This window comes from Mastigoproctus giganteus, chromosome 12, assembly GCF_048544385.1.
Source record: "Mastigoproctus giganteus isolate SK-2022 chromosome 12, ASM4854438v1, whole genome shotgun sequence".
Taxonomy (NCBI): Eukaryota; Metazoa; Arthropoda; class Arachnida; order Uropygi; family Thelyphonidae; genus Mastigoproctus; species Mastigoproctus giganteus.
In genome coordinates, this window is record NC_143586.1 from 32194307 (window position 1) to 32218966 (window position 24660).

At 35.4% G+C, this 24660-nt stretch overlaps 1 protein-coding gene across 1 annotated transcript in view; it reads left to right on the forward strand.

The window, feature by feature from the left end:
- The window catches only part of LOC150076856 (uncharacterized), a 227007-nt gene that overhangs the window by 120151 nt on the left and 82196 nt on the right, over positions 1-24660 (forward strand). Inside the window, exons 12-15 of the mRNA XM_090385702.1 lie at positions 1684-1847; positions 3973-6780; positions 10971-11042; positions 19863-19984. Coding sequence (XP_090241828.1) covers positions 1684-1847; positions 3973-6780; positions 10971-11042; positions 19863-19984 — 3166 coding nt within the window. The remainder of the gene's footprint in view (positions 1-1683; positions 1848-3972; positions 6781-10970; positions 11043-19862; positions 19985-24660) is intronic.

Here is a 24660-nt window from a genome sequence, read left to right on the forward strand (position 1 = left end):
GATAAATAAGGAAATTTCAAGTGATAAATGAGGAAGAAGAAAAGTTGGATAGTAAATGGCTGTTGACTGATTGTGATATGTGTTTGGACTGGTTAGTGGCACATAATGCAAGAGTGCAATCTTATAAAGTTTCAGCCAAAAGGAAAAAAAATAAAAACTTGTCCATCCTCTCCAATAATTTGTCTGATTCTTCCTTGAATTTATTCAAAGGAAGAACTAGTTGCCCACTTCTGCAACAACAGATAAAAGTTTGTTCCAACAATCGACCACCAGCTGGCTGAAGGCAAACTTCTGCACATCTATCCTGCAACCATCTTTCTTAAATTTGAATTTATTCCCTCGTGTGTGTGTGTGTGTGTGTGTGTGTGTGTGTGTGTGTGTGTGTGTGTGTGTGTGTGTGTGTGTGTGTGTGTGTGTGTGTGTGTGTGTGTGATCTAAGCAAGAGGAAGGATTCCATCAGCATTGAGCTTGTTCAATCCATTCAGAGCCTTAAACACCTCAGTCAGATTACCTCACAGATGTCTGGCCTCCAGGTGCTGCAGTTTTCAAAACTGAAGCCTTTCTTGGTATGATTACCCTTTTGTTTTCTTCACCAATCTCATTGTCCTTCTCTGCACCCATTCCAGCAGATTTACATCCTTCTTAAAATGAGGCTTCCAGACCTGATGCAGTATTCTAGAAGTGATTATTCCATTGGAATAATCACTTCCTTATTCTTGCTGGCAAAGTTCCTGTATATCATTGATAAAACCCTGTGGGCTGTCCTCGAAGTCTATCTGCACTGCTCAGAGAATTTCATAACTGACTGCACAATTACCCCCAGGTCGTCTTCATTTTCCATTACCCCAATTGTAGTACCATACAGTTGGTACATTAAGCTGGGATTACTGCTATCCATATGCAGTACCTTGTATTTGTGAATGTTAAAATTTAGCTGCCATTTCTCAGCTCATCTATCTAATGTCATTAAGTGGTGATGGCTGGTAAAAATGACATTCAGTATGCATGAAGAACTAAGAATCTGATCTTCATACATTAATTGAAGCAGCATGTGATTTAAATTTAATGCTCACACTATGGCTGCCAGAATGACTATAATACCAGAAATACATAAAGAAGATATTTGAGTAGCATACAGTCATCCACAAATGTCAACTGTTACATGGCATCTTCTAAATGAACTGACCCTTATGTTCATGCACAAAGCAAATAGCCCTGAGTGCCAAACCTAGTTTTGCAAGTGACCTTCCAGTGATTAGCAAGTGAACATATTATTGGTAGCTTTTTCTTTAAAGAATTTTGAAATCCCCTAAATTTTTCAATCCATAAATAACACTCAAGTTAAGAAGCTATATTGTTGGATAAGCAATTTGTGTAGTCGAGACCCGCTAATTGTGGGTCTCGACTATACAAATTGCCTGTCCAACATGTCTAATAAAGTTTTGAGACATTTAGGATTTCCATAATGTTTTTTACACTATGTTAAGAATTGACATGCTATATGCTATATTGACATGGTAATCAACTTAACCTCAGAACAATATGGCATATATGATTTTTGTCGTCTTTCTGTCTTCTGCCATATGTAAAAATTAGGTAGATTAGTCAAAAATTAAAATTTTGATTAACTATTTTGTGCTAAACATGTCTGTTATTAAAAGATGCTGGTATGTATATTTATAGAAAATGAATTAACAACCAAGATGAGTATTGAGGCAAACTCAAATGATGAAGAAATACAAAAACTAAAGCAGCTTCTGTCTCAAAAAGATGAACAGCTTTCTCAGTTGGAAGAAGATAAACTTAGTTTGGAAAGTAGTTTGGTTGAATTAGATATTCAACATGAGGTATGAAAGCATAATTTCTTTTATTGTATTTCTTTTTCAATAAAACTTGGTTAATTCAAAGTCAAAGGCACCAAACTACATTTGTTTTAAATGGGTTAAGAATCATACTTATTAAGAATCATTTAGCTTAATTTAGTCATGTTTGTTAATATATAGCATATTAATTTAGTTGAAGTGCAAAAGATAACAATTGTATTGTGGAGAAATAGAATTAATTTCTTGTGTGTAATAAAAAAGATTGGCAAATATCTTTTTTTGCCATCATTATAATGAGCGGCAGGAATCTCTATATTTAAAATAAGTGCCACATTTATTTGTAATGAATTGACTTAACATGCTGTTTTCTTTCTTTTTTTTTGATGAATATTGAACTTACAAGTATAGTACTAACTCCTAATTAGAAGTTTACCAGCACATATTCTCAAATATCTTGACAAAGTTCAAATTTCTGGAATTGTTTATTTCTAAATTAAATTCAAGATTAATAATATAAAGGTCACAGAAAAGGTTATAGTGCAACATTTAATGGTTAGTTTATTTAATCAGTAAATTACCTTACCAGTGACACCCTTTTTTATTTATTTCTCTTGTTTATAACACTTCATTCAATTTTTTTCTTTCAAAAGAATCAAGGAATTGTTAATGGGGGGGAGGCTACATTTGGATTTGATCACCAAGTTGAGGTTGTTTCAGAAAAGCAGAACAAGTGATAAATGAGGAAGAAAAGTTGGAGAGTAAATGGATGTTGACTGATTGCAATATGTGTTTGGACTGGTTGTTGGTCGGACTGATCACCTATAGCTAAAGTAATAAAAATATTTCATTCATTATGAGTACACATTCAGCTGCTTTTTTTGTATTGTGGTATTATTAAAAAATTAAGTAATTGATGTTTTAAATACTTGTGCATACGATTAACTGGTTTACAATGCCAGTTAATCATTTGTGCAAATATATTATGTACTTACTTTCATTTTTAAAAAATTAACTCATTAAATTCTGGTTAATATCATAAACTCAGTTTTTGGAGACAACCTTTTGAATGATATATGACTAATCTTTTTAGGTACAGAATTTTAGGCCAATATCATGAACAAAACATATTACAAAACAGATTTGATAATGTATAATAAATTGTACAAATTGTCTGTTAAAAAAAGTATTTGCATCTTGGAATGTTATTTGATATTTGTAATCCATATGAAAAAGGTAACAAACTTTTTCTCTTTTAGCAGTATTGCTTATTTCAGTAAACTTCCTGACTTGGCACAAACTGCTTTTTTCAGTTGCAGCAATGTAAGCTGGTCATACAACACCTTATTGAACCCATGACTACTTTTATATCATTTCAGAAGAGCTGAACTTGAAGAAAGAGAGAGAAAATATCCAATATGAGTACAGCTGGGAAAATGCTTTTTTTTTTTTTTTTATTAAAACGATGGTTAATCTGTTCCATAAATGCCAACTTATTTACATGCAAGAAATATGAATTTAACTCCCCACAACAAAGATAAATTTCACAACTTTCATCAGATATACATTTTTTTCATGTAGCATAGCCATTTCTTTACCAATTCATTTTCAGAGAATTATGACCATTAAAAAAAACAGTTAAAGGTGTACTCTCACTTTTGGTGTATTTTATATTGAGTGTGGCCACTGGCAAAGTTCTTTATTATACATTAATGTAACAAGGAACTTTGGATCTTTGTTATTACATACAAGAAATGGATTGAACTTCTATACAATACATTATTAAAGACCATTTTGCATTTGAGTCTTGGTCAATTCAACTAGAAGTAACTATTTTATTTATGTAATTTTCCTATGCCACAGAAGTGAACAGTACCTTGAAACATTTGGCACATAAATATAGGGGTTACTTTTATTACATTTCCAAATTTTTATCTATGATATTGCAGTGTAAAATTTCTTCTATTAGTATTCCTGCATTTAAAATGTCTTTTAATGCATACACACACATCGTGTGTGTCTATTAAAAAAAGAAATTTAATTATAAATAACCATATTTTATTTTATTTTTTAAAATAGTCCTAGTTAATATTTAGTATTATGAAAATGCTAATAATAGCTATTGTTTTTTCTTCTTTTTTTTAATTTCTAGCTTACAATAGATGAGGTTTTGTCTCTAAAAAATAAGGTGGAGCTAAATAACAAAGAACTTAAAGAAGAACTGAAAAAAAAGCAAGAGATCATCGGACAGAAAGATGAAAATATTTCCCTTTTGAAAACAGAAGTAGAAACTCTACAAGAACAAATCACAGAATTTGTAACTTCCTCAAAAGAAAATAACATTGAACAAGATGCTCATAATATGGACTTTTCTGATATCTCAAATGATGTTGTGGAATTTGTGGCTAAAGTATCAAAGGAGGAGGGTAATATTTGTTTAGATTCCTTAGAGAGGCGAAATTTTGATTTAAAATCCATTCTTAGTGCGCTTGGTACCATTAACTGTGATAATTTAGCTTTGGAAGAGAAAGTTAATCATCTTGAGAATGAAAGGAGAAAATTAGAAACATTACTTGTTCAAGTGGAACAAGAGAAAAATGAACTACTTTTAGAAAATGATGAATTTAGAAAGCATAACTGGCAAACAGAGTACATAAAAGCTTCTGAAGAAAATAAGGAACTTTTGGTGAACAATAACAAGCTGTTAACAGAGATAACCAGCTTAAAAAATGAAAATACTAATCTCTCATCACTTTTGGAAACTGCAACCTTGAACATTGGAAAGCAAGAAAACATAATTTCTATGTTTAAATTGCAGTTGGAGGAAAAATGTGATTTTCATGAACATTATGAGGAAAAACCAAAACTCATAAGTGAAGAATTACAAATATTAACTACAGGTGAAAAAATTTATAATAGCAATACATATAAAGATGAAAATTTTCAGGAAGATGGTTTTATTGATGTAGCTAAAAGTGTCTCAGATAAAGACTGCCAGACTGATGATATAACTGATATCACAGAGGATGACGTTGATAAAGTTTGTATAAATGTTGGTTGTGAGAAGGATGAAACACCCTTTGATAACAAAACAAGTGATATTCTGGATACATCCATTTCAGAAGTAAACATTTTTGCAAGTGATTCAACTAATGAATTTATCCAAAGTAATGAACTCTCTTTAAATCAGTTGGTAGTCAAAGATATGCAAGATGGTCCTTGTCTGGATGAAAACAAAATTATAAAGACCCCATCACCTGAGAAGAAGAGTAATGGAGTCACTTTAAATGATAAAGAAATATTTAACCAATTAAAAAATAATGAAAATAGCTTGCTGAAGAAGGATGTTCAATCAAATTCAGAAAATATTAGAAACCAGCTATACAAAAAAACAGAACAGTTAGGAATTCAGGAGGAAATCTATAATGATCAAAAGACCAAAATATTAGAAAAAAATTATGGATCTTTAAAAAGTAATAGTAGCAGTACTTCATTGGATACTGAATTATCTGAAAAAGAAATGACTGAATTATCAACCAAAAATGTTGAAAATGGTTCCAGTAGTAAAACTTGTTCAGGTTGTAAATATGTAGAAGAAAAAGAAAAGGAAATATTATCCTTAAGCCAAAAACTGGATGCTCTCATGCAGTTTAATGAGGACGAAAATAGTTTTGATTTTCAGGATATTCATATTAATAAATACAAGTCATTAGAAGAAAAAATTCGCATGCAGGAAATTGAAAAAGAACAGATGCTATCTGTACTGAATGAAAAGTCTCGAGAATGTAGTAACTTAAAAAGTGAGGTTCACAGATTAATCAGTGTTGTTTCTGCAGAAAAACAGGCATTAGCAAAACTGCAGCATGATAACCAGGAGCTTTTGAAATTCAAAGAAGTATCAGATGAAGAAATGACTAAAGAAGCTGTGCAGAATATGTGTCGTCTAGTCAGAGACAAAGACCTGGAAATTGAGGCTCTCCAGCAAAAGAATCATACATTATTAACAGTTATTCAACAATCCAGTCAACACACAGATAGTATTGAATCCATCCTGAAAGATCAAGAAAATCTCACAAAACAATTAGGTGTATATCAGACCGACAGGGAGCAGATAATCAATATACTCAACCAGAAACATCAAGAATGTATTCAATATCACACAGAAGTTGAGAGGTTAAATGGATTATTATCATGTGAATCAGAAAAGTATGATAGCCTGCAAAGACAGCACCAGGTTATTTCTAAACAGTATGAAGAAAAACAGAAATCGTTAATCAATACTCAGAATGAAATGATATCCCTTAAACAGAGAGTTACAGAGTTGGAGAAACAACATGCTAATTTAAGACAGAAATATAATCAAACATTAGAAAAAATAGCTTCTGACACAATGATTTATATACAGAGGGAAGAGTTGAATGCCAAGATAAAAGAAATTGAACAGCTCAATGACACTGTGAAAGAAAAGGAAAAGTGGATATTTGAAAAAGACCGTATAATACATGAAATGTCACAAACCATTCATAGACAAGAAGAAGAAATAGAAAAAAAGAACGGTGAGGTATTAGTCCTCAAAAAGCAAATTGAATTTTTAACTTTGCAGCTAGAAGAAGTAAAATCCAGTCTTCTTGCTTCACAGAAAGAAGTTCAAAGCATTTGTGAAAAGAAAAATAACACCCACTCTGAAATGACTATGCTCAAAGAGATAAATGAAAGACTTAGTGTAACTGTTCAAGAGAAAGAATTTGAAATGAAAATGATGCAGGAGAAAGTAGCAACTTTAAATCACATTGTACAGGTTAATACAGGCACTACTTCTAATCATTCTCAGGATATAGAAAGGTTGTTGTCAGAAAATGAAACAATGCAGCAAAGGGTTCAGCAGTTTCATCAGGAGAGAGATGAGGCTGTATTGGCATTAAGCCAAAGGCAGCAAGAAACACATCTGCTGAAAAGTGAGGTTAGTTGTAATTTATCATTTTAAGTTCTTTTATTTTAAAATAATACCCTCAATTATAAATCTGTTAACTTCTGTTAATTATACATATTATTATTATTGCACTTTGCTATTTCTAATTGAATAAGCAAAGTGAATCAGTTTTTAAACTGTTCTGCTACAACTACAGAAATTCATCCTGAAATTTCACGGGAAAAATATTTCATTCATAATTTGAATCTTTTATACTTTATCAGAATTTTTCTTGAATACATACATTTGTCTGATCTTTCCCACAAATTTTGTATCTACAGATATATATCATTTTATGCTTTACGTTTTTATGCCTTTACTAAGCAGAAAACATTTTCTGTAACGACAAAAATATAATGCAGAGAAGTATCGTTTTCTCAAATTATTTTGATATCTGGATGGAAATAGTACCCTGCTCATTTACTAATGTTGCATTGGGCTAATGCAACTCAGAAAAAAATATATATAAAACCAAAATTATGTACAGTCAGTCCTCGTATAGCACGATAGTTGTGTTCCTAGAAACCCTCGTGCAATATAAACAACAGGCCCTATGGGAAAAATAGGGTTAGGTGCCAACCACCCAAGATTGAACACACATTTGTAACCAAAACATTACCAAACACAATAAATAATCGTAATAAAATACGTAAGTATTTTATTACGACTATTACGTAATAAAATATTGCTAATGCTTTTGCTTCTATCGTAAGCAAACTTGTTTTTTGTTTGATTTTCTATCCAAACAGATGACAGCCGTTCCATCTCTTCCAATTCTTTGTGTCTTAATCTGATGGATTTTAATTACACTTTGAGTTGTTCCTGCTATGAAAGCTGTTTTTATTTTCTCTGCATTCTTTGTAATTCTCGGTGTTGCCTCATTTAGGCCTGTAGTACGTGCAATATCACATGGTCTTTCATTTCGCTCAAAGCGTTTCACAATTTCACATTTTTTTTCTCTATCGACAGACTGCCCATAAGCCTTACCGGGGAAACCCTGGTGGGCCGGAGGCCGGTGTGATTTTGGCCATAAACCATAGTATGAGGCCACTATAAATTTTCCCGGGTAAGAATTTTTGATCCAGTCCGCCTCTGTTTATCGATATTGCTTTTCTTTTTCTCTCTGAATCTGCAGTGTCTTCACCAGGACGCTTCCTTTTCACACCTTTTAAGTATTTTACTCATTTTTAGGGAATAAAGCACAATTACAAAACGAGGAGGCACGCTTGATACACGTAAACAAAGCTGCACGCGTATAGCAATTGAATAAACTACACCGTAAAGGCAGAGACACATATTAACACCTCACTGGCTCACATTTTACTAAAGCACATTTCTGGGGGTTACTACCATAAAACAATAAAAACAATTTCCAGTTGCGTTCCTGCTAGTGGAATCTGTTATAAACTGGTAGTAAACTCGATCTAATTGCATTTGCGATTATACCGATAGCTGAAATTGTGTTGATTTTTACATTATTATGGTGAAATGTGTTTCCCCTTCACTGATATAAAAAACATAAATACATTTTCAGAATCTTCCCTTCATTCCTATCGTGTTGCGTTCGGTTGGGGGTGATTCTGCGTTCGACTGCCATTTCTTGTAAACACAAAGGCGAATCGTGCATAAGCGAATTCGGTTCGTGTTATATAAGATATCGTTCCCCTATTTATAAATCGTGTATGATCGAATTCGTGTAGTGTAAACACATGTTATACGAAGATTGACTATATATGTGTTTTGCTGTTTGTTTATATCCAATACATTATTCACTTTTTGGCACAAGGTCACTAATTGAGGAAACCAATAAGCTTCAAAGTGGTTGCAGCAGTGCTTTGGAGATTTAATTAATAGTGGGTTTGTCCCCCAGATGTTGCTGCTCTTAATTTTTTGTAGTCTGAGAAACTCTCCTTCTAGCATTTCTTGTATATTCTCTGTCATCTTCTTATACTTCAGGTGCCTTCCCACCCGCTGATGAGAGGTCAGATAGTTTTGAAACAGTGCCATATGAGTGGTGGTACTCAATAAGTAAGAGCAGACTTCTCTAATGAGGAAGTGTTATTTACTTGAAGTATAGGAAGAAGCAGCTTGTAAAAGATTCACAACATGAGATGTTATAATAATAATGCCTAAATGTACAGTCTTAAATTTGTCCTAAAATTCAACTATGTACTAATGATGCATTTGCACTAAACAGTGTCATAGATTAAAAACAGCATTAGTAGCTTTGGGTTGACTCATGGATAATGATCCAAATGACATCCACTACAAAATGATAAACCACCTTTTAAGACAATCTAAGGATCACCTTCTAAATTTATTTAATAGGATCTTTCTTAGCAAAGAATTCCCAGATTTCTGGAGGAAGGCAATCATTCTTGCCTTCCCAAAACCAGAAAAGGATCCTAGAAATCCAAGTAACTATCATCCCATTGCTGTATAATTATCACCTGTTGTTTGTTTCCCTATACAGACTACAGGCAGATAATACACACCGAATTATATTTCCAAATGGCAAGGTTCTTGGCTTGGACACACTACAAATTAAGACTGTAATCAAATAGTGGCCAAATTATGCCAAATTAAGTCTGTAATCAGTAGGGGCTGTCCAGTCTATGCAGGCTCCAAAGAGAAGAAGTTGTTCTTGTGTGGTTCCACATAGGTCGTAGTCATCTGATACACTCGTTTATGCTGAGGGCTGATGACCCGCCTATATGTGAGAACTGTGCAACTCTTTTAGCCATTGCTCATATTTTTATAGACTGTCCCATTTTTATCAGTGCATGTTTGTTTTATGCATTTTATTAACCTGGTTGAACCCATTACACTCAGCCATATTTTAGATGACAGAGACAATGTCTGAAGTTTTTAAATTTTTACAATCCATTAACTTATACACTCGTATTTGAATTTTGCATCTGTGATGCAATGAGCACAGCAACTGTGATACTGAACATTTGAAAAGTGAAAAATGTCATCACATCTAATAATTATCAGTTCCAGTTGTCCCATGCTAATGAGAGGACAAAGTTATGGTGACAGTAGCATGAATCAGTGGATCTATTGTGCGAGGTATTAACATTGCATGCTGCTGGTGGAAGTGTAGTGTGGAGAATGTTAATTGTATACATATTTCCCAATACCAATGGATCAGCATCTGAATTCCACAGTCTACTTAAAGTAGGTACATCCCTTCATTCTTATAGTTTTAACTTTCTAGTAACAGTTACTTCTTGCAAGACAATTATTCCATTTTACAAGGCATGTACCATTCAGGTATGATTCCAGGAACATTAAGTTGAGTTGGAATGAGCTGTTTGCAACAGGTTCTTTCACTGCCATCCATTCTGAAGCAACCGTGGGACAAGATCAAATCTGCACAGAACAGCATCCTTGTGGAATACTTTTGGAACCTCATAGAATCTCTGCTCCATTGTGACTTTAGAATGATCTTGGAGGATAAAGGAAGTGCTACTTGTTGTTAATTCAGTGTATATAATAAACTGGTGACTCAGCGTATGTGCAATTAAAAAATGTTACTTTTTCTGTTGCAAGTTTTTTTTTGACCAAAGATTTTGTTTCATATAACTAAAACAATTTTTTTTAAATGTAGTTACTTTACATTAACTACATTTAAAAAAAAAAATGAAATGAAGTGGAACTTCGTTTTCATTTAATTTTTTTTAACAAACAAAATAAATCATCATAGATATGAGTCAAATAGTAGTAGTAGTAATAATGGAAAATGATGCAAGAAAGCAAGCTTATATAGCCTCAGCCAAAAAAAAAAAAAAAAAAAAAATTCCTCCAATGGTACCCTCCAAGGATTTGTCTACTTCTCTCTTGAATTTATTCAACCCATCCACTTCCAAAACAACAGATGGAAGCCTGTTCCAACAGTCAACCACCTGAAGGCAAACTTCTGCACACCTATTCTGCAACCATCCTTCCTCAACTTGAATTTATGCCCTCTCATGTGTTGTAGTCTTAGCAAGAAAACGAGTTACTTGAATTTTACTTGAAAGTTACATGAATATTAAATTCATTTATTAGATTCTAATGTTATGCTGTAAATGCAATTTCCTAAGAACAATGAGTTTAATACTTTTTCTTATTTTAAGCTCTTTTATCCACATTTTATTTCTTCCAGTGCTAATTTGAAAAACTCAAATTTTACTTAGGTATGTGAGCTAAAGGAAAAGGAAAAAAAACTAACAAGTGAATTGGAAAGGCTAAGGAATCACTTATTTCAAGTAAGCAATATATGTTTTATTTATTATTCATTATTTTCTTCTCACATCCTGAAAATCAATTTGACAAAGAAGAAATATGTATGTATAAGTGGTTTGAACAAAATGTTTGGAGAATGGTTTTGTTTCTTGGAATTAGCATTAGCATAGGCACATGATGCAAGAAAGCTTATATAGCATCAGCCAAAAAAAAAAAAAAAAACCCTTATTTCACCCATCCACTTGCTCCAAATGTTTGTCAAGTTCTGCCTTGAATCTATTTAAGCTATCAACTTCTACGACAGATGGAAGTTTGTTCCACCAATCAAACACCTGCTGGCTTTTTTTTTTTTTTTTTTTTTTATGTAATCCCCATACACAAGAGGTGTTAGAACCACTAGTACTTAGTACCGTGCTTGGATTGGAGGTTGAGAAGACGAAAGAAGATATTTGTTGACATTAGATTTGAACTTCTGTGGACTGTAATTTTCAGGAAATACGTATGAAGGAAGGTTGTTCCAGAAAACGGCAGTTGAATGAATAAACGAGGAAGATGAAAAGTTGGTTCTGTGACTTTGAAGTTGGACAGTAAATGGATGTTGGCTGGTAGCGGCACGTGTTTGGACTGTTTTGAAAGAGAGAGCAGAAATTATAGAAGCCAATTCAGAAGAATAGTGCCCATGGAAGTATCTCTAGAAGAGACATGCAGCAGAAACAGTACGTCTATGAGACAGCGAGTGGAGAGATTCTGTTAGAGATGAATCATTAATTAACCTAACTGCCCTCTTCTGAATGGAATCAAGAAGCCTGAGAGAGGTTTTGGGAGCACCAACCCAGATGTGGGAACAATATTCCATGGCAGGGCAGATTTGCGATTTATACAGAGTGAGCAGCTGTTTGGAAGAAAAGTAACGCTGAGAGCGAAAGAGAAAACCAAGTTTTTTAGATGCCTGGGAAGAAATATTTGTAATGTGCTTGTGCCAAGAGAGATTAGAAGTCGGGTAATCCCCAAAAGAGATGTATCATTTTGCCTAGAAATCAGTGTGTCACCAAAGATAAACATAGGAGCAGAAAAATCCTTTTTTGCGAGATATAAGACAAGACTGAGTTTTAGAAGGGTTGAAATCAACTAAGTTGTCTTTGCCCCACTGGAGAATTACATGAAGATTGGCATTTAAGGAATTGGTAGCAGATTTTCGAGAAGTTGAAGCTGATTGAGCTGGGCAAGGTTTCTCAAAATGAAAAGTGGAATGCAATGTGCTATTTTCGGCAAAACTATGGATAGGATTTCCAGTCAATGGAAGAAGGTCATTAATTTACAAGTGGAAAAGAGTGGGGGAAAGAACTGAACCTTGGGGGACACAGGCATTATTGGAGAAGTTAGAAGACAGAGAGCCATCTGCCATCACCCTCAGTGAGCGATCAGAGAGAAAACTGGATAACCAATTACAAAAAACAGTTGGCAAACCATAAGATGGAAGCTTGTTTAGAAGACCTTTATGCCAAACACGATTGAAAGTCTTTGAGATGTCAAGAGCAACTACTTGTGTTTCACTGAACCTTTCCATTGAATTAGTGCATAAATGGGTAACATAAGCCAGAATATCACCAGTGGATCGACATTGACGGAATCCATACTGGCGATCGTTGATCAGACGGAAGGTTTCTGGGTAGTTTAATAGTTGGCGGTTAATTGATTTCTCCATTACTTTAGAAAGAGTAGAAGTAATTGCAATGGGACGATAATTGGATGGGAGGGATTTGTCACCCTTTTTAGGAACTGGCTGGATATGAGCAAATTTCCAAGCAGAAAGAAAAACACCTTTGGAATAAGAAAGTGAAAAAAGGTGGCAAAGAATCGGAGTAAGTTCAGGAGCACAGGTTTTGAGAACAAGTGGAGAAATACCATCGGGACATGGAGCTTTCTTAGCATCAAGATTCGTAAAAATCCTTCTGATATCCTTTTGACGGAAGACCACAGGAGGCATTGAATGGAGCGTGTTGGGAATGGTGGGAGGTGTTTTACCAAGATCATTAATACATGAGTTGGAAGAAAAATGGGATGCTAGCAGGTCAGCTTTATCCTTGGCTGAAGTGACAACAGAACCATCTGGTTTGGACAGAGGTGGGAGCGGAGATGGGCAAAAGTTGCGGCCAGTAGCTTTGGCAAGAGACAAAGAATGCTCGGCTACCATTAGGGCAAGAAGCAAGTTTTCTACTCTTAGCCTGTTCAAACTCTAGTTTGGACTGATTAATAACTGCTTTACAATTGTTGTGAGCTCTGGTGTAGGCAGAAAATGAAACTGAAGAATTAGAAACAAGCCAATTACGATATGCAACATTTTTCTTTTGAACAGCCTTAGCACATGTATTGGAAAACCAACGTTTAGATAAAGGACGAGATTTCAAAGTGGAGTGTGGGATAAAGGATTCCATTCCTGCAAGAATAATTTCACTGACACGATCTGAGCAAACGTTGATATCGGAAGTTTTGAAACAGTAATCCGCCCAATGAAAAGAAGAAAAGAAATCTCGCAGGTCATCCCATTTTTCATTCTTGTAATGCCAAACAACGTGAGGTTGGGAATAGCCATGAGATAAAGACTCCATTGGAGAAGAGACAATCACCAAATTTTGATCTGAAGTGCCTAAAGGACCTCTCACTTCGACCGTGTACTTAGAAGGGTTGTTTGTGAGAAAAAGATCAAGCGTGCTGGCTGTATGATTAGGATTGTCCGGTATTCTTGTAGCTGGACATGTGTGGACATGTGTTTTTGTAAAGGGCGGTACCCAGAACATCTGTTCAACTCCGCCTCGTATCTCTGTGATGAACAGTATCACTACAAATGGGCCAGATATGTGTGTGACGTAGGTTTGTGTGTGTGTTTGTGTGTTGTTGTGTGTGGCCACTTGGCTACCCAGAAGCATCAATCGCCTGGAGAGAGATGATTCTGGGTACTCGTCCACACCATGGGAAGGTGGGCCAGTCCCAGTAATGCACGTACTGTCTCAAAAGAGACTCTGACTCACATGATGTTGCCAGCAGGTAGGTCAGGATCCTCTTGGGGGCCCATTCCAGAGGGGCAGACAAAAAAAAAAACACCCGTGGTGTGTAGGTAATGGGGAAAAAAAATAAATAAAAAATAAAAAAATTAAATAAAAAATTAAAAAAATAATAAAATAAAATAAAAAATAATAATAAAATAAATAAATAAAATAACAAATAAATAAATAAAAAAAAACACCCGTGGAGCAGGTTATGGGGGGAAAAAAAATAATAAAAATAAATAAATAAATAAAATAATAATAATAATAAATGAATAGATAAATAAAAAATTTAAAAAAAAAGAAATAAATAAAATAAAATAAATTTGGAGAAAAAAAAAATATATATATATATATATAAAACAAATAAAAGTAAGTGTGGAGTGGCTGACTCCAAACAGAATGCAAATTCTTCTAGGTAAATGAACAACAATCTGTGCAAGGTCGTTAGTAATTGAAAAAGCCTCAGCATCTCGACCAGCTGGGTCGGTGTGACTAGAAAACGGAAGCCAGCTGGAATTGCGAACATTAAAATCACCAAGGAAAATTACCTCAATGTTAGGAAAGTTGGACTGAAGAAAGTCAAGTTGCAAAGAGAGGAAGTCAAAGAGCTCCAAGTGATTAGTGGAGTTGGGAGAACAGTAGAGACAATGGATGAATTTGACACAATGAGGTAGAGAGATTTTAGGCCAGAGAAGATCAAAGAGAGTAGATTCCAAATTGCCAAGTCTCTGACAGGGAATATCAGAACGGACATATGCACAAGTACCACCTTTGAGGCGAAAGGAATCATACAGCGAATAATTTGGGCATATGAGATGAGCAGTAGTTGAATCAACCGATAACTGAGATTCTGTCAGAAAAAGTACATGGGTTTGGCAGACTGCAAGTGGAAATGGACATCGTTAAGATTAGAATTGAGACCATGTATATTTGTGAAATGAATTAGGAGGTGCTTGGGAGGTTTAGATCTTTTCGCAGATAAGCTTGCTCTATTATTTTGACAATTCATAGTGTATTTAATAGTAAGAAAAAGTGGGTGGGACATGGTGTATGAAGTAATGAAATTTTTGGATATGGTGTACACATGGTAAGAATATACCCAGATCCTTGACATAACGTGGCCTCGACAATGCTCCCCGCATACACACTACTCGGACTCCCTCCAGTCACTATCTGGCAGAGTAGAGATAGCAAGATTATACACTAGCTGATCCGGAAGCCTCCTAGAGAGTTATTACACCGGACCGAACCTCCTTTAGGTTCGGTCCGATGTACTAACTAGTGGCCCACCTGCGAACACCGTTTTAGAGCTGTACCCTAGAAATGTAAGGAATATTGGATCTCGCCACGATGTTCATGATAACCTCAAAAGTCATGAATCATACTGCATGATGGAAGAGATAGGGAAGGGTTGACCGGAACTTAGCTCTACAGACTAAACATGGGGTCTTCCACTTCAACCTCCAATAAGCACAGTGGTGGTATTGCACCAGTTGATAGAGTCATCTACCACCTAGTACTGCCTGGTAAAATAGAGGGGTGGCAGTCCTCCATGTGGTGTGGGCACCATACCTCGACCCCTGCTTACGTTGGTTCACACCAGGGTGGTCACCCACCATGTACTTGTATATGGAGGTTATACTCAGGATTACTAACAGTCCCACCATCGTGAAGGTGCAAGCAGAGGATTTGGCTGTCACAGACCGCCAAATTGGACTTTACTGAAATTGGGTCCACTTGACTTGAGTGTCACCTGAATATCAGTTCCATCAGCGTTTTAGACTCCCAGGTAGCAAGTACAGTTTGTCTGGGATATCTGAGAGAATGTCTGTGATAACCTCAAGGACCAAAGGCTAAAGGCAAAATTCTGCACAGCTATACTACAACCATCTTTCCTTAATTTCAATTTTTGCTCTCTCAGGCGATTATTCTGAGCAAGAGGAAGAATCCCATCCGCATTGAAAACCATTCAAGGCTTTATACACTTCAATCAGATCAGATCACAATATCATAGCAAGCTGCAACTTGTGACATGTTCAATAAATCAGAATCATTTAGACATAGTAAATACTTGAATCACCTGCAGTCAATTCAGAATTAGCATGCATTGAATGAACGGTGTTTTATGTTTCTTTGCACTTTAAAATAAGTGATTTTACTCAGAATCAACCTATGCACGGTACTAAGTATTATAGGTTTTGATACCTTTCGTGTTTGGGGTTCTCATAAAAAAAAAAAAAAAAAAAAAAGCGAATTTGCACCAAATTGTTTCAATTTAGAGAGAAGTGCAACAGAAACCCCGAAAATGTTAACAGCTTTTGATGGTTTCTGTTTGCACTTCAGAATTTTTTTTTTTTTTTTATGTAAACCCCAAACACGAGAGGTATTATAACCTATAGTACTTAGTACCGTGCTTGGGTTGGAGGTTGAGAAGACAAAAGAAGATATTTGTTGACATTGGACTTGAACTTCTGTAGACTAATTTTCAGGAAATACGTATGAAGGAAGGTTGTTCCAGAAAACGGCAGTTGAATGAATAAACAAGGAAGATGAAAAGTTGGTTCTGTGAGTTTGAAGTTGGACAGTAAATGGATGTTGGCTGGTGGCAGTACATGTTCGGACCGTTTTGAAAGAGAGAGCGGGAATTACAGAAGCCATTTCAGAAGAACAATGCCCATGGAAGTAACTGAAGAGGCATGCAGCAGAAACAGCACGTCTATGAGACAGCAAGTGGAGAGACTCTGTTAGAGATGAATCATTAATTAACCTAACTGCCCTCTTCTGAATGGAATCAAAAAGCCTGAGAGAGGTTTTGGGGGCACCACCCCAGATGTGGGAACAATATTCCATGGCAGGGCATATTTGCAATTTATACACAAGTGAGCAGCTGCTTGGAAGAAAAGTAACGCCGAGAGCGAAAGAGAAAACCAAGTTTTTTAGATGCAGAGGAAGCAATATTTGTAATGTGCTTGTGCCAAGAGAGATTAGAAGTCAGGTAATTAGAGTAGAGGCAGCAAGATTATACACTAGCTGATCCGGAAGCCTCCTAGAGAGTTACCAATAAGTTCGGTCCAGTGTACTAACTAGCGGCTGGCTTGCGAACACTGTTTTAGAGCTGTACCCACGAAATGTAAGGAATATTGGATCTCGCCACGATGTTCATCATAACCTTAAAAGTCATCAATCATACTGCATGATGGAAGAGATAGGGAAGGGTTGACCGGAACTTAGCTCTAGAGACTAAACATGGGTTCCACCACTTCAAGCCTCCAAGGTGGTAGATGACTTTCATCAACCGGTGAAATACCACCACTTTGCTTATTGGAGGCTTTAAGTGGTGAAACCCATGTTTAGTCTCTAGAGCAAAGTTTCCGGCATCCCCCTCCACCCATACTTCTCCTTCAATCCATGCACGGTACTAAGTACTATAGGTTTTGATACCTTTTGTTTGGGGTGTTCATAAAAAAATAAAAATAAAAATAAGCAAAGTGGTGGTATTGCACCGGTTGATGAGAGTCATCTACCACCTAGTACTGCCTGGTAACATAGCGGGGCGGCATTCCTCCATGTGGTGTGGGCGCCACACCTCGACCCCTGCTTACGTTGGTTCACACCTGGGTGGTCACCCACCATGTACTTGTGCATGGAGATTATACCCAGGATTACTAACAGTCCCACCATCGTGAAGGTGCAAGCAGAGGATTTGGCTGTCACAGACCATCCGGACTTCGCTGAAATTGGGTACACCTGACTTGAGTGTCACCCAAATATCAGTTCCATCAGCGTTTTAGACTCCCAGGTAGCAAGTACAGCTTGTCTGGCATATCCGAGAGAATGTCTTTGACAACCTCAAGGACCAATTTAGGGAAAGTGCAATAGAAATGCATATAATTTGCTTTTTTCAAAGGATGCTATGTGTCACTTTAAAACCTGTCAGTGGTTTACAAAGTTTATAAGGCGCCTTTTATCCAACAAAGGTGATCCTCACTCAGGCCACCTTTTAGTTTCAAAAACCAATGATTCAATTGCTCGTGTTTGTGATCTGATCACAAACACGAGCAATGGATATTTTAGTAAAAAAATGTGGATAGTAAAATATCCAAGTGATGGATATTTTACTATCCACAAAATTACTAATGAATTTGTATTTCTTTTCAATAGTAAGAATAGTAAATAGTGTGATGTGTCAATTAATTTTAACAAGATTTGGGAATGTGACATGTTTCGACAAGGTTTGTGCTTTGTATTCTCACTGATGATCATAGTTAATGGTGAATTGTTGCATGTTGAAGCCCTTTGTCAATGTACTGCTGCTGACCCACTCTTTTTTTTTTTTTTTTCATCATTACTGCCTGATGAGCCATGTGTATATGGTTATTATCCAGAAAGTGAGGCTCAATATTCTCAAAAAAGCAAGTCAACCCTGGTCAAATATGAACATTGTACTTATTGCATATTTTGATTCGCAGGTCATTCTCTCACTCGCTCGCTCGCTTTAAAATTCAGCATGTAAATGCAGTGACTTGAAGATGCACAGCATATGTGTTTGTAAATCATGCATTTACAAACACATTAGCAATCAGTATTTTTTTATTTAATATTTTTTTCCACTAGTGTAAACAAAAAGTAATAGGTGTGTACCTCTAATGTGAGTTACAGTTATGTGAATTCTTGATTCTGCACACAATTCTTGGAAAATAATAGAAATTTAAAGATATCAGATACTGTATAATGATAATATATTCAGTATACTGGCAAATTTTTGTTATAACTCCATTCAATTTCATTATAATGATGTTTTCTGTTAGTTGCTTTCGTCAACACTTTCAATAATTTGACAAGCTGTTCAGAAGGTGCAGGATTCAGTTCAGACTTTGAATTTCCTTGGAGGGAGTTATAATTTGAATAATCATTACTAAAATGCATATAAAACTCTATATTGTTGGTTGGAGAAACGGTAGAGCCTTTGAAATATGTCACATTTCAAAATCCAATATCAAATTAATGAGGATGTACTATATAGTGAACCAAGTATCTCATAAATTAGGACTCTTTAAAGACCTCTGAAAAGGGTCTTTAAAGAGTTCTGGAGGCAGTGTGTTATCAAAAACAAATAGAGAATGATCAAAGAGATCAATTTATATTGAGAAAAATAAAATAAATATTTTGGAGGAAGCTTATTATTATACTCTGAAGTCAATTAACTCATTGTTGAATGATTGAAAATTGTCAGAGTTAGTGGTGACAGTCCAATGTGGAATCAGGTTTAAGTTTTCTCACTTATCAAATAGGCACTTTGTAATTAAGTTTTGTTTATATTCTGTTCGTCTGCTGCAATGAAATGCCAGAAAATAGTTGAAAATGGGTTGTGTATTTTTGAATTTTTTGAGGAAGGGCACTTGATCTTGCAGTGTGTATATCCACATACTGTGTATAAGTTAGCCTAACACCACAGCCAGTTCAAAAAGTCAAATTACATCATTTTCTGAATTGCCATCTTTTCAAATATTAATCCGGACTAATTACCATTCAACTTCAGTAACTGTATGAGGGCCCCCTTTTTTACAGGGTTAAGAATATTTAAAACTTTAGTTTTACTTGATTCATAAGTATTTTGTGAATTAAATACTTGTGCAAGGTACCTTGAATAGAATAATTTATAAAAGGATTCTACTTTCAAGTAAATAGCATTTACTGTATAGTTTTTTGTATTTACTAGATCATATATTTTTTTTATCATAAACACCAGAATTACAAAAAAATAAATAAATTAAGAATTTAATATTTCATGTTTAGGTTGAAGAAACCTATACAAAGGAAGCTGTTGTAGCAGAAGAACGAGAGAAGGATTTACGAAATCTGTTAACTCAAGCAGAGGAAAAAGCACAGTCCTCATCATCAGCTGTACAAAATGCTAGGTGAGAACATTAAAATGTGAAATACTTAAATCAGTGATTTGAACTACAATCATCACCTACTTACAAAGTTTCTGACGTGTAATCATGTCCATTATTTCACATTTTTATTCTTTTTTATTTTACTTTTTGCTTTTTTAAAATAAATAAAAATATGATCTAAGAGTTAATGAAAGCAGGTTAGTAATAAGTCTATATTAACTACTGAAAGATTAATGCATATCATTGATGAAAATGAAAAACAGCATATTAAGTGCACACAGTCTGACCATTTATTAGACAAATATAGGACCATGCTGAAGAAATGCTGCGAGTTGGGTCAGAATGTCTGTGTCTGCAATTCTGCCCAAGCATTCTAGGAGGGATTATATGCTGAAAGCCTTTTGGATTAACTCAAGTCTTGAAGGATTCTGCAAGACTTTTGGAGGGAAATTTTTATCAGCTTGGCCCGCACTCATAGATAGCAAGAACCTGTTTTGTAGAGACTCAATACATTTAAACAAAGGTGGTACAAGAGTTTTTGCCAGTATTATTGAGAATACCTTAAAGGTTCAAGGAAACTGCTAGTTTGGGGGGACAAGGGTAATATAAATATGCATTTATCTAATAATATTGGTAAAAGTGATGCTTGCACATACCTCAAGAGTTGTTTGTTACTGCAACAGATCATATTAACAAGATGTTCTGAGGGGAGAAAAGTTTAAAATGAGCATGTAACCAATGACAGGGAAGCAAACTTAAATAACTTCAAGAGATATGTCAGAGTAGTTAACTATACAAGAACACCAAGTCTTAATTGTTTATACAGTAATGTCAGAAGTGTCAATAAAATGAGTGAATTCGAACTACTGGTTAGGACAAGTAATGCTGACATAATAGGGCTTATGGGAATGTGGTGCCACCCAGAGATAGAAGATGATGAGTTTCAGTATGGTATGTACAATGTATTTAGGTAGGATAGGGCAGACAGAAGGGGTGATGGGATCATGCTTCTTATCAAAAGCAGTCTGAGTGCAATGAAAGTTTTCCTGGATTCAGACGTTTCGCATGATAGTATAGAATCTGTATGGTGTGAGAGAGTTGGAAAGAAAGGTATAATGAGAGTGGGAGTAATCTACAGGCCAGGTGATTGTGAAGATTACGATGAGAACCTCTACATGCAAATGGAATAGGCAAGTCAGTGTGAATGTCTTATTATGGGTGATTTTAATTTTCCTCTAATTGATTGGAGCAAATGGAAAGGAAACTCGACATGGAGGACAAAATTTTTAAACCAACTAAGTGATTGTTATTTGTATCAACATGTCAGGGAAAGTACTAGGGAAAAAAATATTCTAGACCTAATCGTCACCCATGAAACCAGTAGCAGGAAGTGATCACAGAGTTCTACAGTGGACGATGAAGAGAATGGTAGCAATAGTTAAAGGCAAAGGAATGAGTTATAATTTCAAGAAAGGAAATTACAGCAGCTTAAGGTGCTACATGGCCTCTATTAACTTGATAGATATTTCAAAGTGAGTGGATACAATTTATTTATGGTACACCTTTAAAACATTAATCACAGAAGCCATGAATGCATATATGCCATTAAAAAATACTCCACGAGGAGGTTTCCAAGTTGGATGAATAATGAAGTTGCCAGATTATTTGAGAAGAAAAGACAGCATGGAAAAGTTACAGAGCAATAAAAAGTACTGATGCCTATAACAGCTACAAATTGATCTGTAATAGTGCCACAGAAAAGGTTAGGCTGGCAAATAGAGCAAAGAGTGAGGGTAAGGAATTCTACCCTCACATACAAATGCAAAGAAGAGAAGGACAAACCAGATTGGACCCTTATGTAATGGACTTGGGATAGTATTAAATACCCCAGTTGATGTTTCTGATGAACTCAACAGTTACTTTGCATCGATATTTACAGAAGAAAACTTTATATCAATGAGAAATTATGGGAGTGAAGTTGAAAAATATGTAATTAATGATATCGAAATTTCACATGATTATTTAATGGAATCTTTCAAGCCTACAGGCGAGTAAGGCTTCTGGGGTTGATAGCATATATCCTATAATTTTAAGGGAGGTGGCTAGTGAGCGCATTGAACCACTGAGGCTAATTATGAGAGCATCACTGGACTCAGTAGAAATTCTGTTGGACTGGAAAAGTGCTAATGTATCTCTAATACAGAAGGGTGGTTCTAAGAGTGTAGTGGGAAATTACCGACCGGTCAGTCTAACTTCAATAGTAGGGAAAGTTATGGAGGCAATGAACAAGGGTGGAATCCAGGATCATTTGGATAGAAATGGAATTCTGAAAGATACTCAGCATGGTTTTGTAAAGGGAAAATGTTTAACAAATCTGGTTAGCTATTTTGATAGGGTCACTCGTGAGCTGGATTTAGGGAATAATTTCAATATTGGTTATTTAGAATTCAGTAAAGCATTTGACTCAGTTTCATGAGCGGTTACTTTATAAGCTGGAACAGGTTGGAATCGCAGGGAAAATCCTTAGCAGGATGGCTTCAGGACAGGAGGCAGAGGGTTGTGATAAATAGTTATTCCTTAAAATGGGTAAATGTTAGAAGTGGGGGTTCCTCAAGGATCAGTATTGGGTACCACTGTTGCTTTTGATTTTCTTAAAAGACATCATTGAAGGGATAGAGGACATGGTGTCTAAATATGCTGATTATGTAATGATTGGTAGAGTAGTTAATGATCACTGCCAAGTAGAGCTTCTTCAGAGTGACCTTGATAGACTTCAGGGATGGTCAGAAAAGTTACAGCTACGCATTAATCCAGCAAAGTGCAAGGTCTTACACCTGGGGAACAGTAACCCCAAAATAACTTATATACTTGGTGAAGTTGAACTAAAGTCAGTAGGGGAAGAAAGGGACTTGGGAGTTATGATACGGTCAGGCAAGAAGTTCTCCGAGCAATGCAGACAGGTTTCAAAGAAGGCCCATGGTGTCCTTTCGATGATTTATCAAACATTTGCTAGTACAGATAAGGACGTCATAATCCCATTATATAAGGCTATTGTTAGACCACCCTTAGAATAGTGTTCAAGTGGTGACAGCACCTAAAAAAAAGACATCAAGCTTCTTGAAAATGTCCAGAGACGGGTAACTCACCTGGTGAGATCGGCAAAAGGACATCCTTATGAGGAAAAACTTTGAATATGTGGGTTTGCACAGCTTGGAAACTAGGAAACTAGGCTGCAAAACTTGGAAACCTTAGAGGCGACTTGATTGAGGTTTTTTAGGTTCTGAGATACAATAGCAAATAAATGCGGATGAAATTTTCATGGTTATAAATGATTATAGAACTAGGGGCCATAAATTGAAGTTATGGGGAGAGATGTTTAGACTGGATTGCAGGAAGTTTTATTTTAGCCAGCAAGTTATAAATTACTGGAATAAATTACCTACATGGGTGGTCGAGGCTGCCAGTTTGAGGAAATTCAAAGGTCAGTTGAATAGTTACCTATGACAGCAGGGAAATGAATAGATTGTTTTCTTTTATTATTATTTAAAATTAATTTTTTTATTTATTAATTTTTTTTTTTTTGCACCGTATGGCCATTATTAATACTGAGTGAGACCATAGCACAAAACTCTGAAGTGGCTCCCCTGCCATAACACAGGCCTATTCAGAACATTGCCCATTTATAACCACTGATCTACAAGTAAACGTTTTCTTTCTCTACTGAACAACCTGTTCCCCAGTGCTTCACTTCTCCAACCCTATCAAAGTCTTTCTAAAATCTAAATAAATTATTTTAAAGTTATTTCTTGCATCCAGTTCTTTTGTATGTCATAAAACCTTCATATCAGATTGGCCAAACAAGATCTTCCCTTAACAAACCACATTTTAACTTTTGTAATATCATGACTATTGCGGTGATCTTGCACTGAATTTTTAATTATAGATTCCATAATTTTTTCTGCTGCAGAATTCACTTTTTTCTGCTGCAGAATTCACAGTTTCATGTTTGTACATAGTTGATAGGATCACTCTTGGAACTCCCTTTGTGAACAGAAGATAAATTTTTAGATTTCCAGCCTTCTGGAACATCACCTGGGTCAAGATTGCCTCCATTATTATAGATAAGAGTTTAATAGCCTACTTAGCCTCTTCTTTCATTATAAGATGTATGCTGTCAACTTTTTTGCATTTTTTCCCTTCACTTTTAACATAATTTGTCCTCCAGAGCCTAACACAAATTGATTTAACACTGAACTAAACAGTCTTCTCTCCTTGAAAAGTATATTTTTTTGAACATAGTTACAAAGAATTTGTTAAACTCATCAGCTGGGATCATCCCTACCAATCCTGCTTCTCCCTTATAGTAGGCTAGTACAATTTATTCCTTTCTCTTTAGCACTCACGTATGCAAAGATATCTCTGCTATTTTGCTTGGATATTTTTGCCAAATCCTTTTCATAATCTGTCTTTGCCTGCTACCCAAATAATCAGTTACTAACTACTTTATTCATTCAATTTTGAAAATGGTCTCTTGATAATCTGCAGATATCCCAAACAGTTTCCTTTCTATTGCAGTTAGTAATTTCTGAAATGCTTTTGTAATCATATGGTTTCCACCTGTTGAAAATCTTTCCACTTTTTGAAAGATATGAAACAGCATGCTTTATCTAAAATTATTTTCTGAAATGCAAGCTAGT